General features: G+C 37.0%; 2 protein-coding genes across 2 annotated transcripts in view; both read left to right on the top strand.

Annotated features, from left to right (window-relative positions):
• LOC118025076 (keratin, type I cytoskeletal 27) overlaps positions 1–2,217 on the top strand; it is a 4,571-nt gene extending 2,354 nt beyond the window's left edge. The window contains exons 6-8 of the mRNA XM_035027408.1: positions 1,468–1,685; positions 1,909–1,958; positions 2,075–2,217. Coding sequence (XP_034883299.1) covers positions 1,468–1,685; positions 1,909–1,958; positions 2,075–2,217 — 411 coding nt within the window. The remainder of the gene's footprint in view (positions 1–1,467; positions 1,686–1,908; positions 1,959–2,074) is intronic.
• A 7,927-nt stretch (positions 2,218–10,144) lies between these two features.
• On the top strand, positions 10,145–15,373 carry KRT26 (keratin 26). Its single transcript, XM_035027407.1, has 8 exons — positions 10,145–10,889; positions 11,358–11,440; positions 11,838–11,994; positions 12,125–12,286; positions 12,372–12,497; positions 12,857–13,074; positions 14,319–14,386; positions 14,964–15,373. The coding sequence occupies exons 1-8, from the start codon at positions 10,461–10,463 to the stop codon at positions 15,113–15,115; spliced, it is 1,395 nt and encodes a 464-aa protein (XP_034883298.1). The 5' UTR covers positions 10,145–10,460; the 3' UTR covers positions 15,116–15,373.
• Positions 15,374–16,276: the final 903 nt, after the last annotated feature.

Genomic DNA, 16,276 nt, shown 5'->3' with positions numbered 1-16,276 from the left:
AGCAGTGGGGAAGAAATGTAAAGAGCACCTCTTGGCAATGGTCAGTAAAAAGTACCAAAAAAGATGGGTTTCAGCAGTGGGGAAGAAATGTAAAGAGCACCTCTTGGCAATGGTCAGTAGAAAGTACAAAAAAAGATGGGTTTCAGCAGTGGGGAAGAAATGTAAAGAGCGTCTCTTCCACGTGATATTACTTACCTTCGTTTTTATCCGTTAATTGCCGGGCTTGACATAAGACACATTTGCATTTTTCACAGCAGAGCCCTCTTGGCCTGAAAAGTAGACCTAGGTGCTCATAATTATGAAACGTTGGAAATTGGCAAGTTTTTGAGGTACTCGGAAAAGAAAATGGTTTCTACCCTGAATCTTCTCTCCCAAGTCAAAAGATAAAAAAACCATTCTCGGCCGAATGCAAAAATGCGTTCGCACCCCTTCTATCTTCTTCATCTGGCATTCCTTTGGGCCACTTAATTAAGAACACTTAGAAGTTCCTTTTTAAGTGGCATAAACAAGAAGCAAAGCGGAGGCATGAATGTTGCCTCTAAAGCTAAACACCCTTGATAATAATAGTAACCTTTTCATTAAGGTTTTGCCCGGCACTTTCTCCCACTTGAGTCCACAATAACCCTGGGGCTTGGGCAGGGCAGACTTTATAATTCCTATCATTATTTTCAAAAGAACAATCTGAGATTCAAAGAAGTTAAGCAGTTTTCCCAGAGCCCCACAGTTGAATACGAAGGAACCTGAACTTCTCTCCAAATTACCTAACTCCCACGTCTATACTTCTCCCGCTATGGCTAGTACACAAACCTTCAGAGTTTATCCACAAAAGAGGGTATGAATGTATATAAAATTAGGACTTGGCATAAAAATTCTTGCAGCTGAAAGAGGAAGACACTTTTATCTTCATTCCATGTAAAAGTATAGCGAGCATCCCACTTTAGGAGAAACACTTTATAAACCCATTTGGATTCACAAACCATTTAAAGCTTAAAAAGGTTGTTCTTTTCTTTGGGTCAGTCTACTTCGGGAAAGTTTACCCAGTTCACTATGGGCTTATTAATTTTTATAGAAGAGCTACAGTCTCCATGAGACAAGACTGTCATGTGATTAGAAACAAAGTAGCAAACTGTAGGGGGACTTTTATTCCTGGGAAATGTGGCAAATTGTGCCAGACTCTTGAACCAGAGATGGGGCAGAGGGATCTTTAGACTGTGCCCTATGAAGAAACAAGTTCATCTTTGCTAACACTCCTGGACATATGAGTGACATTCACCACCAACTGTGTCACTCTCAAACAGAAAAACAGTAGGACATCTAATAAAGGCAACAATTAATATTGAACAAGGGGGACTCTTTGGGGGTAAATATGCTTATTTGCATTGTGTAAGATAACTCTTTTAAATATCTCTTAAGTGCTCTGCCAACACTGTGACACTTTCTACTAAACTATGTCTTCCTGATCCATAGAAACACTCCCTGGAGTGCTCCCTGACCGAGACCGAAGGCAACTACTGTGCACAGCTCGCCCAGATCCAGGCTCAGATCGGGGCCCTGGAGGAGCAGCTGCACCAGGTCAGAACCGAGACGGAGGGCCAGAAGCTGGAGTACGAGCAGCTGCTCGACATCAAGGTCCACCTGGAGAAGGAAATCGAGACCTACTGCCGCCTGATTGATGGAGAGGATGGGTAAGCACAGCTTCTACTGAGGAAACACTTTATATTTTATTTTAAGGTTATTAAATGTTTTTAGAAATCAAGTACAAAGTGTCTGTGACCTATATCATGTATAACTAAACCCCTTCTAGTGTTATTTCAGAATCCAGAGATCTCCCATCTTAAATCCTTGTTTTCCAGTTTCCTCGGCAAAAGAGAGTGAAATAATTAATGCAAGCTCTCTATATTGTTACAGCTCTTGTGTTAAATCAAAAGGCTATGGAGGACCAGGAAATCAGATCAAAGGTAAACAAAAGCTGTGTTGAGCATTCAAAATGTACTTGTATTAAGTTTCAAATGATGAGTTAATTATTTCCCCTTCGTGGATCTGATAAATTCTAACAATTTCTGTGTCATTTTAGAGTTATCTAAAACCACCATGGTTAAAACAATTGTTGAAGAACTAGATCCTCGTGGCAAAGTTCTCTCATCCAGAGTTCACGCTGTGGAAGAGAAAGCAGCCAAAGCCAACAACGTGAAGAGTGAACAGAGGGTGCCTTCCTGAGCCCCAGAAGAAGAGCCCCTGAATTAAAATACCAAACTGAAGCTAGGGTCCTAAATAAAAACCCTCTTATTTTTCTGCTTTTCTTCCAATGAATTAAGACAAGCTGTTTGTAGAATGGTAACATTTCTTTGACTTTCTCTATGGTGGTGTGTCAATAAAAGTTCTTCCTGTTGCAAGTCATCTTCACTGGTGCTGGTCAATCTTTGCATTTTAAACATACCCACAAGGGGAGCTGAATCTGATTTTAATTTTTTTGTTGTTGTTGTTTAATTCAGTGGCCTTCACAAGTTAGGAGTAAGTTTAACAGGTAAACTGGTTGGAGTCTTTTTCACATCTCTGTAAAATTTTAAATCTTCCTCCTGGCTTCTATAAATACTTGTTAAGTGCACTTCCTAAGTGCTGGCAATGAGAATAAAATAGTCTATAAAATCTAATTCCTGAATGCAACATGCTTATAGAAGTGGAAATAAGAAGAATCAAAAACATCCTAAAAATAACAGGAAAAAACTGTAAATGGTGATATTTGAAGGTAGAAAGGAAGAGAAAGAAATATGGGAACTAGACAGGGCAAGATAGGGAAATTCCACAATCTTAGGCCACAAAACACATCTTAACAGAAAACTGAAATCATATCAAGTATCTTTTCTGGCCACAATAGTATGAAATTAGAAATCAGTAACAGGAGGAAAATTTGAAAATCCAAAAATACGTAAAAAATGAACACACTCCTGAACAATGAGTGGGTCAAAGAAGAAATCAAAAGGAAAATTAAAAAAAAAAATCTTGAGAAAAATGAAAATATGATATACCAAAACTTATGAGATGCAGCAAGAGCAGTACTAAGAGGGAACTTTATAGTGATAATCATATATTAAGAAAGAAGAAAGTTCACAAATAAGTAATCTAACTTTACATATCAAGGAACTAGAAAAAGGAGAAATTAAGCCTAAAGTTAGCAGAAGGAAAGAAATAAGAAAGATTAGAACAGAAATAAATGAAATAGAGACTACAAAAGAAATAGATAAGATCAACAAAACTGATAGTTGGTTTTTTTGAAATGTTAAAATTGAAAATCTTTAGCTAGACCAGCCAGAGGGAGAAAGGACTCAAATAAAAATTATAAGTGAAAAAGGAGACATTACAAGTGATGTCAGAAATACAAAGGATTATAAGAGAATACTGAAACATTTATATGCCAACAAATTGAATAATCTAAAAGAAGTAAATTCCAAGAAACATGCAACCTGCCAAGACTAAATCATGAAAAATAGAAAATCTAAACAGGCCAATGATGAGTGAGGATACTGAATCAGTAATCAAAAACCCTTTCACAAAGAAAAGCCTAAGACCAGATGGTTTCACTGGTGAATTCTACTACTTACAGAAGAATTAATACCAATCTTTCTCAAGCTCTTCCAAAAAATAAGAGGAGAAAACACTTCCAAACTCATTTTATAAGTCCAGCATTATTCTTATACCAAAGCCAGACAAAGATGCTACAAGAAAAGAAAATTACAGGCCAATATCCCTGATGAATATAGATGCAAAAATCTTCAACAAAACTCTAGCAAAATAAATTCAACAGCACCATAAAAGAATCATATACCATGATCAAATGTGATTTATCCCTGGGATGCAATAAATGTGATACACCACATTAACAGAAGGAAGGGTAAAAATCGTATGATCACCTCAATAGATACAGAAAAAGCATTTAACAAAATTTGACACCTTTTCATGATACAAATGCTCAGCAAATTAGGTATGGAAGGAATGTAACTTAACATAAAGGCCATATATGAAATTACCACAGCTAATATACTCAGTGGTGAAAAACTGAAAGCTTTTCCTCTATACCAGGAATAAGGCAAGGATGTCCACTCACCACTTTTATTCAATACTGGAATTCCTAGCCAGAGCAATTAGGCAAGAAAAAGAAATAAAAGGCACCCAAACTGGAAGAGAAGAAGCAAAATTGTCTCTGTTTACAGATAGCATGCTCTTATATATAGAAAACCCTAAAGACTTCACCCAAAAACTGTTAAAACTAATAAATACATTCAGCAAAGTTTCAGGACACAAAATCAATATTAAAAATCAGTTACATTTTTATACACTTACAATAAATTATCCAAAAAGAAAATTAAGAAAACAATCCCATTTATAATAGCATCAAAATGAGTAAAATACTTAGGAATAAATTTAACTAAGGAGATGAGAGACTTGTACACTGAAAACTACAAAACAGTGATGAAAGAAATTAAAGCAGACACAAACAAATCAAAAGACATCCCATGTTCATGAACCCAAAGATTAATAATGTTTAAAGGGCCATACTACCAAAGCAATCTACAGACTTAATGCAATCCCTGTCAAAATCCCAATGACATTTTTTATCATAAATAGAAAAAACAATCCTAAAATTCATCTAGATACAAAAAAAGACCTTTAATAGCTAAAGCTATTTTGAGAAAGGACAAATCACCCTTCCTGATTTCAAAATACCTTACAAACTACAGTAAATAAAACAGCATGGAAGACATAAAAATATGGAGAAATTAGAACCCTTGTGCACTGTTGGTGGGAATGCAAACTGGTTCAGCCACTATGAAAAACAGTATGGCAGTTCTTCAAAAAATTGAAAATAGAATTACCATATGTTCTTGCAATTCCACTTCCTGGTACATACCCAAAAGAATTGAAAGCAGGATCTTGAAAAGATATTTGTACACCCATGTTCCAAGCATCATTCACAACAACTAAAATGTAGAAGCAACCCAAGTGATCATCAACAAAGAATGAATAAGCAAAATGTGGTGTATACATACAATCGAATATTATTCAGCCTTTAAAAAGGAAGGAAATTCTGACACATGCTACTACATGGATGAATCTTTGAAGTCACTATGTTAAGTAAAATAAGCCAGTCACAAAAAGACAATATATGATTCCACTTATATAAGGTACCTGGAGTTGACCAATTCATAAAGAGAAAAAGTAGGATGGTGATTGCCAGGGGCTGGGGAGAAGAGAATGGGGAGTTATTGTTTAATGGGTATGTTTAAGTTTTACAAGATGAAAACAGTATAGCGTTGTATGTTGGTTGCACAACATTATAAATATATTCAATACCACTGAATTGTATACTTTAAAATAGATAAGATAATAATTTTGTGTTCTGTGTATTTTACCACAGTAAAAAGAATAGAGAGCCCAGAAATAAATCCATATATATAGTCAACTTACCTTTGACAAAGGGGCCAAGGATATGCAATGAGGAAAGGATAGTCTCTTCAAGAAATGGTGTTGGGAAAATTGAATATCCACATGTAAAAAGGGCCCCACATGAAATTGGGCCCCTATGACACACTATACACAAAAATCAACTCAGAATGGATTAAATACCCAAACATAAGACCCAAAACAGTAAAACTCCTCAAAGAAAACACGAAAGATGAGATTGGATGTGTTCAGGGTGGTATGGCCATAGACATAGGAGAAAGCTCCTTGACAAAGGTCTTGGTAATGATTTCTTGGATGTGACACCAAAATAAAGGCAACAAAACCAAAGTATATGCAGGACTTTTTACATAACTTCCAGGAAAGAATCAATAATTATGATACCCAGCACTTTGAACTCTATTCTAAGCATCATTTTAATTCTCAGAACAACCCTATGAGATAGATACTATTATCATCCTCTTTTTATACATAAGGAAACTGAGGCATAGAGTGGTTGAGTAACTATTCCAAGGTCACACAGCTAATAACTAGAGTTGCTAGAACACTAATCCAGCCATTCTGGCTCATAGTCTGTGCTTGACTCCAACATAATACCATGTTATTGAGAACCTCATGATTCCACCTTCCTTCTAGCAAGAGAAGGGAGGTAAAAACTAAGTGCATTCTAAACTCCACTCAATCTAAGATTAAGCCATTATCAGAGTCAGGGACCCTGCAGAGTGGCTTTGGATAGTATCTGATTTCATCCCTCAGGTCCGCTGTTCCCTTCAGTGCAGAGTGGGAATATCAAAACCAGGGAAGCCATTTTGTGGGAAGAGTTAGCACACCAGATTCTGATTCTTAGAAAAACTAGGTTATCTAATGACAAAACAAACCTCATTCATGTCCGAGAAAAATACCATTTCAACTTGGGTAACAGAAATGTAGAATGTAAATTTTAAACAACAGCCAGAGATATTGAAAGACCTAAAAGTGATACAGGAATCCATCAAAATCCTAGAGGAGAACACAAGCAGCAACCTCTTAGACTTCAGCCGCAGCAACTTCTGGCTAGACACGTCTCCAAAGGCAAGGGAAACAAAAGCAAAAATGAACTATTGGGACTTCAACAAGATAAAATGCTTTTGCACAGCAAAGGAAACAATCAACAAAATTAAAAAGCAACCTATGGAATGGGAGAAGATACTGGCAAATGACATATTGGATAAAGGGTTAGTATCCAAAATCAAACTCAATACCCAAAAAACAAAAAATCCAGTCAAGAAATGGGCAGAAGACATGAATAGACATTTCTCCAAAGAAGACATACAAATTGGCTAACAGACACATGAAAAAATTCTCAACATCATTCAGCATCAGGGAAATACAAATCAAAAACACAATGAGATACCCCACACCAGTCAGAATGGTTAAAATTAACAACTCAGAAAACAACAGAAGTTAGCGAGGTTGAAAAGAAAGGGTAACCCTCTTACACTGTTGGTGGGAATGCAAACTGGTGCAACCACTCTGGAAAACAGTAGGGAGTTTCCTCAAAAAGTTAAAAATAGAGCTACCCTGTGACCCAGCAATTACATTACTAGGTATTTATCCAAAGGATACAAAAATAGTGATTCAAGGCACATGTACCCCAATGTTTATAGCAGCAATGTCCACAATAGCCAAAATATGGAAAGAGCCTAGATGTCCATCGACAGATGAATGGATAAAGAAAATGTGGTACACACAAACACATACACACACACACACACACACAATGGAATATTACTCAGCCATCAAAAAGAATGAAATCTTGCCATTTGCAATGACATGGATGGAACTAGAGGGTATTATGCTAAGTGAAATAAGTCAGTCAGAGAAAGACAAATACCATATGATTTCACTTATATGTGGAATTTAAGAAACAAAACAGATGAACAAAGGGGAAGGGAAGGGAAAATAAAATAAGATGAAAACAGAGAGGGAGACAAACCATAAGAGACTCTTAACTCTAGAAGACAAACTGAAGGTTGCTGGAGGGGAGGTGGGTGAGGGCATAGGGTAACTGGGTGATGAGCATTAAGAAGGGTACTTGATGGAATGAGCACTGGGTGTTATATGCAACTGATGAATCACTAAATTCTACCCCTGAAATTAATAATACAGAATATGTTAACTAAATTGAATTTAAATAAAATTTTTTTTAAAAAAGGTATTTAAGAATGTTTGAAACTAAACACTAAATTTATTGGGGGCAAATTAACCTACTATTGATAGAATAAGATAAAGTGATAAATGTCTTTATCCTGAGGTGAGCAGACATTTACACTGCATAACTTACAGTTTAATTCAATTATTTCTGAGTACCTAAAATATGCACATTATATAATGAATGTTCTAATATCTAATACAGTTCTAATACTTAATACCTAATAGAAGAAAGGATAATGATATGTGGCTGAATACGTGTTTCTTACTATAAATAAAATAGCCACTCTCAAGGAAGAAATGTATGGATAGAATTCATTAAGTCTATCTCCCACTTCTGGAAAGGACTAAAGTATACCTAAACTTCTGTAACAATTGTTAGTGTAGAGGAAATCTATGAGTAAGAAAAGTCAAGAGATTTGCCCTGATGAGTAAACAGATTGACAGTGTTTTCGGAAGGAGTTAAGCATCATTCATTCCAGTCCTGCTGGGATATAAAAATGCTTTGTGATCTGTGTTGCCGCTTAGCTTCACAGCCAACTCATCCCCAGAAGATTCTAATAATATATGCTTAACTTGTTCCCCAAAAGATTACAAGTTAATTAGTATTTATAAAATATCTAGAGATAAGTAGATTATGTTAATCATACTTTGCAGCCTCATAACACCTCTTACCCAAGAGACTCAAGATTACACTGACCCCATACTCTGTTTTTCTTGTTTTATTCATGGAAAGTTTGGACAAAAGATTAAAATTGTGACCAGGTCACAACAACATCAATAACGAGTCTCTGAATGCGAGCTACAACTCTTATCACACATTATTCTAAACCTGTAGCAATGGTCTGAATTACAGTTTTATATTAATTATCTTAAAATATTTTAGTCAAAAAATTCCAGACATTCTGGCCCACCATTATTACGTATCTTTTAAGAGCAGTAATGTTGGGTGTTTTTCAAAGTATGTGATACACACCGCATTGAAAAATCTCATTCAGAAAAAAGTTACTGTTTCAAAACAATCTAAACCTATAATCAGTAACCAATCAATTTGTACCATTATAAGTCATAGAGACCTGACCCTGTCTGACATGTTCACTTTATTATAATAATTTAAATAATTAACATTTACAAAATGTTTGTGTCCTTCAGACTGTTTTATAGTCATTAATTATTGAAACTGCTCAACATTCAGTGTTATTATTTTCATTTGCCCAGCAGGAAAATGAAGCATAACCAAATGGGATAACTTCCCATGGCCATCAAGGAAAGAGCATGAAGAGGTTGCTTACCTATAACAGCTAACCTTCCATCTCGAGTACCATAATTATTGGTGTTCTAGGTAGGGATGAAAACACATCTCTCCTTCATATATTTTACTCCCTAACTATCAATAGGAAGTTCAGTTCTCAAAATAATTCCTAATACCTTAAATACATAAATTTAAACTGAAATACAGTAAACAATATTTTTGAGGTAGAAAAATGAATAATGTGGAGACTCAGAAGTTTGTTGAATGGATATTCTGCTCCTGGACTAAACCAAGAAATCTCAGTAAAAATAATTTTCTGTCACTGATACATATTCATTAATTTTAGTTAAATTGATAAGCAAAGTATTGCAGGACTTCTGTTACTTCAGTTTTCAACTTAAAAAAATCAATTAAAAAATTCCCACTACCAACAGATCACTATATTTTTTTTCTTTGTTTTTATTAGGTTATGTTAATCACCATACATCATTAGTTTTTTATGTAGTGTTCCATGATTCATTGTTTGCGTATAACACCGGTGCTCCATGCAGAACGTGCCCTCTTTAATACCCATCACCAGGCTAACCCATCTTCCCACCACCCTCCAAGCCCAGGGCCAGATGGCTTCCCAGGGGAATTCTACCAAACATTTCAAGAAGAATTAATACCTATTCTTCTGAAACTGTTCCAAAAAATAGAAATGGAAGGAAAACTTCCAAACTCGTTTTATGAGGCCACCATTACCTTGATCCCAAAACCAGACAAAGACCCTATCAAAAAGGAGAATTACAGACCAATATCCTTGATGAACATGGATGCAAAAATTCTCACCAAAATACTAGCCAATAGGATCCAAAAGTACATTAAAAGGATTATTCACCACGACCAAGTGGGATTTATCCCTGGGCTGCAAGGTTGGTTCAACATCCGCAAATCAATCAATGTGATACAACACATTAATAAAAGAAAGAACAAGAACCATATGATCCTCTCAATAGATGCAGAAAAAGCATTTGACAAAGTACAGCATCCTTTCTTGATCAAATCTCTTCAGAGTATAGGGATAGAGGGTACATACCTCAATGTCAAATCACTATATTTTGAGAGTATCTGATATTAGTAAGGAAGGAAATGCCCACAGAAATACTCCATAAACATTTGCAGGACAAAAGCAGTGGACATTTCTCTTGTAAATTATTAATTTTTTATTGTCTAGGGGGAAAAAAAAAACTAGACTTTCTTCCAGAAGTCAAAAAGATATATGCTTACTAATGTTTAATTTTGACCTTTAAAACTATGATTTAGTATTACTCCACCAGGCACCTATTCATAGACCAAGATATCTTGGGGCACCTTTCCACCTACAGACTGGACACTCTTAAAAATCACCCAATTATGAAAAACAACAATTAGGGAGCGAGTAATATTTTATTACAGACTGAAAGTCAAGACTGAAATGACCTACTGAGTCCTATAAAAGGCCAATGAAGATCACTTCTATGGATGGTGTGCTTTTGCTTCGCTCCTCGCTGAGAAAGTGTCGCTCTGCCGTACTGTCGCCATGTCTTTTCAACTTTCTAGTGGATCCAGGCGAGTCTGCTCGCGAGCTGGCCCAGGGTGGCTGTCTGGTGGAGGTCCAGGCTTTGGGGCTGGGAATGTGTGCCATGGATCGGGAGCAGGAAGCAGCATTTCTTATACTCTTGGGAGCATTTCTTCTGGAGGTGGCTTCTGTAATGGTGGGGGGGGTGTCTGTGCTGGTTTTCTTGGAAATGAGCATGGCCTGCTTTCTGGGAATGAAAAGGTGACCATGCAGAACCTCAATGACCGCCTGGCATGCTACCTGGACCATGTACGAGCTCTGGAAGAGGCCAACACAGACCTTGAGCAGAAAATCAAGGTCTGGTATGAGAAATATGGGTCTGGTTCTTGCCGAGGACTAGATCATGACTACACGAGATATTTCTCGGTCATTGAGGATCTTAAAAGGCAGGTAAGAAATATGGATTTGCTTACTTTTACTATAGACTTTTGGTGTACATAACCTAAAAAAGACAAAATATAAAATGTGCTTAAAATTTTGACATGATGTAGAATTTGCTCACTCTCCATTCCCAGTGCTTATTAAAGCAATGTCTGGCCAAAAAAAAAAAAAAAAAAAAGTTGTAGAATTAAAGGCAAATAATTTCAAAACAGATATAATCGCCTTGCTGATCATATATTTAGCTCATATTTTTTGATCAAGAGTAATAAAAGTATCTGTGATTGTAAAAGCTTACACTTTGGCTCTTAAGCTCTGGACATTCACGGTCTGAAAAAAAAAAAGCCAAATCCCTTTCACGTAGAAAAAATGATATTAAAGTAGATATTTGATGGGTTGAGAAGATAAGAATCACACTGAAATCTGGACTCTCCCTTGACTTTCAGCACCTAACTATTTTGCACAATCTACCCTATTTAGATTATTTCTGTGACCACCTGTAACTCCAGCATTGCTCTACAAAATGACAATGCCAGACTGACTGCTGACGACTTCAGGGTGAAGTAGGTGAAAATAACGTAATTAACTATAATAAATGTAAATACTACAGTTGGAGTAAAAAACAGACCTTTTGCTTTAAAAACCAACACGTTTTTATGAAGTCAAACTAAATCATTGAAGAAATTAAATGTGCCATTACAAAAGGAGCTATCCCAAATTTTAAACATTTTGATTCAACTACAAAGCACATTGGATGATAAAAATTCTGAAAAAACAACTCCTCCAAAATAGTCATCCTAAATCCGTAGATATTCCAAAGTGTGTCATCTCTTTGCCGATGCAGTAAGCTTTAGAAGCCTGGACAGAACATCCTGTCATTCAGTATACCAGATGTCGGAGAAAGTTATGCTTTGCACCTGCCCACGGTCACAATTCTCAAGCACTTTACTAACCTTTCAGGTATGAAAATGAGCTTGCTCTACACCAGAGTGTAGAGGCCGACATCAGTGGTCTTCACAGGGTTATGGATGAGCTGACCCTTTGTACAGCCGACCTGGAAATACAGTTTGAAACACTCAGTGAGGAATTGGCGTACCTCAAGAAAAATCACCAGGAGGTAAAGGACCCTCCAGCATAGCTTCCGATAGTACCTGATTTCGTTCCTCTGGCCAGCTGTTCACTTCAGAGCAGAGTGGGAAGATCAGTCAAAACTCTACCTTGAGGGTTAATACTGATGCCTTTTCCAGGAAATGAAAGTCCTGCAGTGTGCGGCAGGGGGGGATGTGAACGTGGAGGTGAACGCAGCCCCAGGCGTGGACCTAACTGTCCTGTTGAACAACATGAGGGCCGAGTACGAGGACTTGGCTGAGCAGAACCGCAGGGACGTGGAGGCCTGGTTTAACGAGAAGGTACGTCTGTGGCAGATCACACACCAAGGGCTTGGTCAGTAGACCACCAAGCTGGTCGCTAACCCTTCTGATGATTATGCTACAGAGTGCTTCACTTCAACAGCAGATTTCTGATGATGCAGGAGCGGCCACCACAGCCAGGAACGAGCTGACGGAACTGAAACGCAACCTGCAAACCTTGGAAATAGAACTTCAGTCTGTTGTGGCCATGGTTCGTAGAAGTCACCACTGATTTGAATGTGTGTGTGTGTGCGTAGGTAAATGTACATCTAAGTATATATAACTAATTACATATAACTAAAAGTATAAAATGTGGTAAATAATAAGAATGCTGTCCATAAACATGACTTCTGACTCACCAATCCCAATACTTAAAAATCAAACTTTTCTCAATGGAGAGAAAATGGTTGGGTGTTTTTTTTTTTTTTCTTTTTTTCAAGAAACCTGGCTTATGCTGCTTTTCGATCGAAAAGATTTAGACCTTGTACAAATGCTTCTTTCCACCTTGAGAATGTCTCAATTATGAACGTGCTATTTATCCGTTCCCCACTTGCTTTATTCTTCTTTCAGAAACATTCCTATGAACGCTCTCTGGCCGAGACAGAAGGCAATTACTGCCTCCAGCTCCAGCAAATCCAGGACCAGATTGGGGCGATGGAGGAAGAACTGCAACAGATTCGCACGGAAACAGAAGACCAGAAGCTGGAATACGAACAGCTTCTAGATATCAAAATATTTTTAGAGAAAGAAATAGAAACGTATTGCAAGTTAATAGATGGAGAAGAAAGGTAAATACCGAAAAGAATCCTCTCCCATCAACTAGGTTTTCTCAGTATCTACGTACACCAGTATCATATCCTAGAATTTCCTACTCTAAGGATCATACTCATCTGTTGGTCTCAGGAATTTATTATTGCATCCAAATGACATGAAAACGGGCAGCCAAATCAAATGTGCAAGTATGTGAAGTGTGCATATCTATAATAACATAGGACATTTAAATTACCAAATGTTAAACAATTCCTCCATGGGGGAGGCATGGGGAGGCGGTTGCTTTCTGTGATTTAACGTTGAAGCACATTTCCTATAAAAACACACTCTATTTTATCGGTACTTCACTAGTGACCACACGTGCACCCTGTATTAGGTGGGTTACTATGTTTTCATTTGAAAGATGAACAATAACAGTTTCCTTGGAGAAGTCACCATGGCTTGTTAGCCAAGAGCAACAGCTCTGGGTGCAGATCACACCACTGGGTGAATTTGAACTCATGGTTTAACCTCTTTAAATCCCATTTTCCTTATTGGTAAGATTGTGAGAACATCAAAACCACACTCTTCACCCATGACCATAGCGCATCACTATGGAGGTCTATAGAGTGTTCAGGAGAGTGGCTTGCACACAAAAGGTACTTGGTAATCAGTGGCTGTTACTAAATGCTTGCCCATGGTCACACCAGGAGTCTGTACCATCTCATGCATCTGCCAAGGCGAGTGTCAGCCCTCTACAATCTATTCTCATAGGAACTCAACCGTGATGTTCCCTCCTTCGAACAAAGCACTCATTACAGCATTCACTAGTCCCTTCTTTCACTACACCTTTCAAGCTGTGTTCCAGCTAAATTTTTACACGCATATGCTTTATTTTCAATGGTATAAACTGCTTGTATCATCACTCTATATTTTCTACAGCACCTAACCCAGCACCTTCTGCATTGTGGCACCCTGAACTTTTTCATTGCCCCGGTGATTGACTGAAAAGTCAGAGTCAGAAACTGGAGTCTCCAGAGAGCAACACAAAAGAGATGATAGCTGGTCACAAGGGAATTTCTGATCATAAACACTCATTTAATCTTTCCCTTCACAACACTGAGGTCATGAAAGGCTTACTTATATATCTCTTAAACATAAAAGGAATTTAATCTTGCAGAAACTAGAATTCCTAAACTTTTATTCCCAACTCATAGTTATTTCTGAGCTTCCTCCTGAAAGGAAAAAAAAGAAACGCAACAATTTACTCTTCTCTTCACAGAAAAAGCAAGTCCACGTGTTACAAATCCAAAGGACGTGGGCCTATACATTCCGAAAATCAAGTCAAAGGTACAGAAGGTTTTTTTACTTGGCATAAATCTTTTCAACTCAAGCAATTTTTTTTAAATAAGTCACTTATTTGTAAACTAAATCAAATTGTAAACTAAATCAAATCAAATCGAATGAAGGAATCAGGGGTCATTATGGCAACTTCTTAATGTATTTTATATTCCTGTAGAACAGACGTGGTCAAATTGTGAAATTTCTGAAATGGGGATTCAATCCCCAAACATTTTTCTTACCTAGAACCTATTATTTTCCCAGTTCCAATGCTTTGGTGAAAGAGCTATTGTATTTTAAACCACAAAAATAGGGCAAGTTGGCATTTAAAGGAAGACAGTATTACTTGCTCTAGTTTTAATCTATGTTTTATTTGCACCTTCAAACACCCATTGTTCTAAAAACAATGGTAAGTATAAGATAATTCTGGGCCTTGCTAAGCAAGTCTTCAAACACAGTATTTGTCTTCAAACAGTATTATATCTCAGGTTATTGCAAATACTATTTTTTAGAAGTATACCGTTATGACTAAGTACCTTTCAGCCTGCTAAGAATGAGTACTAAATTTGCTTTTATTTTATTTTAGACTCAAAAGAAGAAATTGTTGTCAAAACAATGGTTGAGGAACTAGATCAACTTGGTAATGTCCTTTCACTAAGGGTCCATTCAGTTGAAGAAAAATCCTCTAAAATAAGCAACATTACAATGGAGCAACGAGTACCTTCTAAAGCACCATAGTGAGGAAACAAGTTATTTAAAAAAAAAAAAAAAAAAAAAGCCTGCCTTTGCAAAATCCCATTGGCCAAATAACCAAGGAAATCATTCATGTCTGTTCTTAAAAATTCAAGGGCTAGAATTTGTTTTCTTTCTCTTCTTTTCTCACATTCTTTCCATGTAATCCTTTTCAGGAGTAGGAAAAATCTTGCTCTGTCTCATTGTTTTGTTTCTAGTTGGAACTTTTTGGCCATTCATTAAAAATTTTTCTGTTGCAAATTATTTCTGATGAATCTGGTGCTTTTGAATTTCTGCAGTTGATCTCAATGTGACAGTACTAAGGATACGCTGGTAAAATAAAATGCCTCATACAGTCACATTTACTTCAATTCATGATAAATTGGAAAGAGCACCAGACATCATCTCTGGTCCCAAATCTGTCCCCAGTCAACCATGTAAATGACTAGATCTCCTTGGGTTTGGGTTTCTGTGGATGGAAGAGTATCCACATTGATCACTAGGATTTGTTCACCCTTACAATGACGAGCCTGCGTGTGAGTTTGCTGAATCTGAATCTGGATAGCTGTTTTTCCATTTTGCAGTACATTAATCTCTCTACTCCTACCCCAGTGGAGAAAGCCCATGGGTTCAGAATGGTGGAAGAATCCTCAAGAACAACAACAATAATACATGTTCAAGGAACTGATTGACCCCATAGAATCCAGGAGAGATTCAGGACTTAGAAGAACAAAGTATGATGGTGAACCAGGCTAAGGGATTAAGCTGAGGGCAGGATGATTGACAGGTGAATTTACCATGACACTAACAATGCATAAGCTTCAGGTCCCTCATTAGCACAGGAAGGGCCCTAGCGTTATGTTTATATAGCCATTTTTAGAAAACTTTTGCAAAACTATGATAATTTTAGCACCATCGGTTAAGTCTGCTATCTCTTTCCACTCCAGTTTCTCCTCCATCACTCTTTCCCTCAGGTCTGGGGGTGATCTATCACTAAATTGTATGATCACAATTTATTATCCAAATGTAACATTTGAGGGAGAGTAAAAGATGCTATTAACCAGGCATATTAGCAGACATGAACTGACCTATTGTAGGCATAGGGACATAAAGTCACCCTAAGTCAAGAGGAAGTTGAGATGAGTGTAGTGAAATATATTAATGAGG

This window comes from Mirounga leonina, unplaced genomic scaffold, assembly GCF_011800145.1.
Source record: "Mirounga leonina isolate KUSES-001 unplaced genomic scaffold, KU_Mleo_1.0 Mir_200, whole genome shotgun sequence".
Lineage (NCBI taxonomy): Eukaryota > Metazoa > Chordata > Mammalia > Carnivora > Phocidae > Mirounga > Mirounga leonina.
This window is presented reverse-complemented; position numbering and strand designations above follow the sequence as displayed.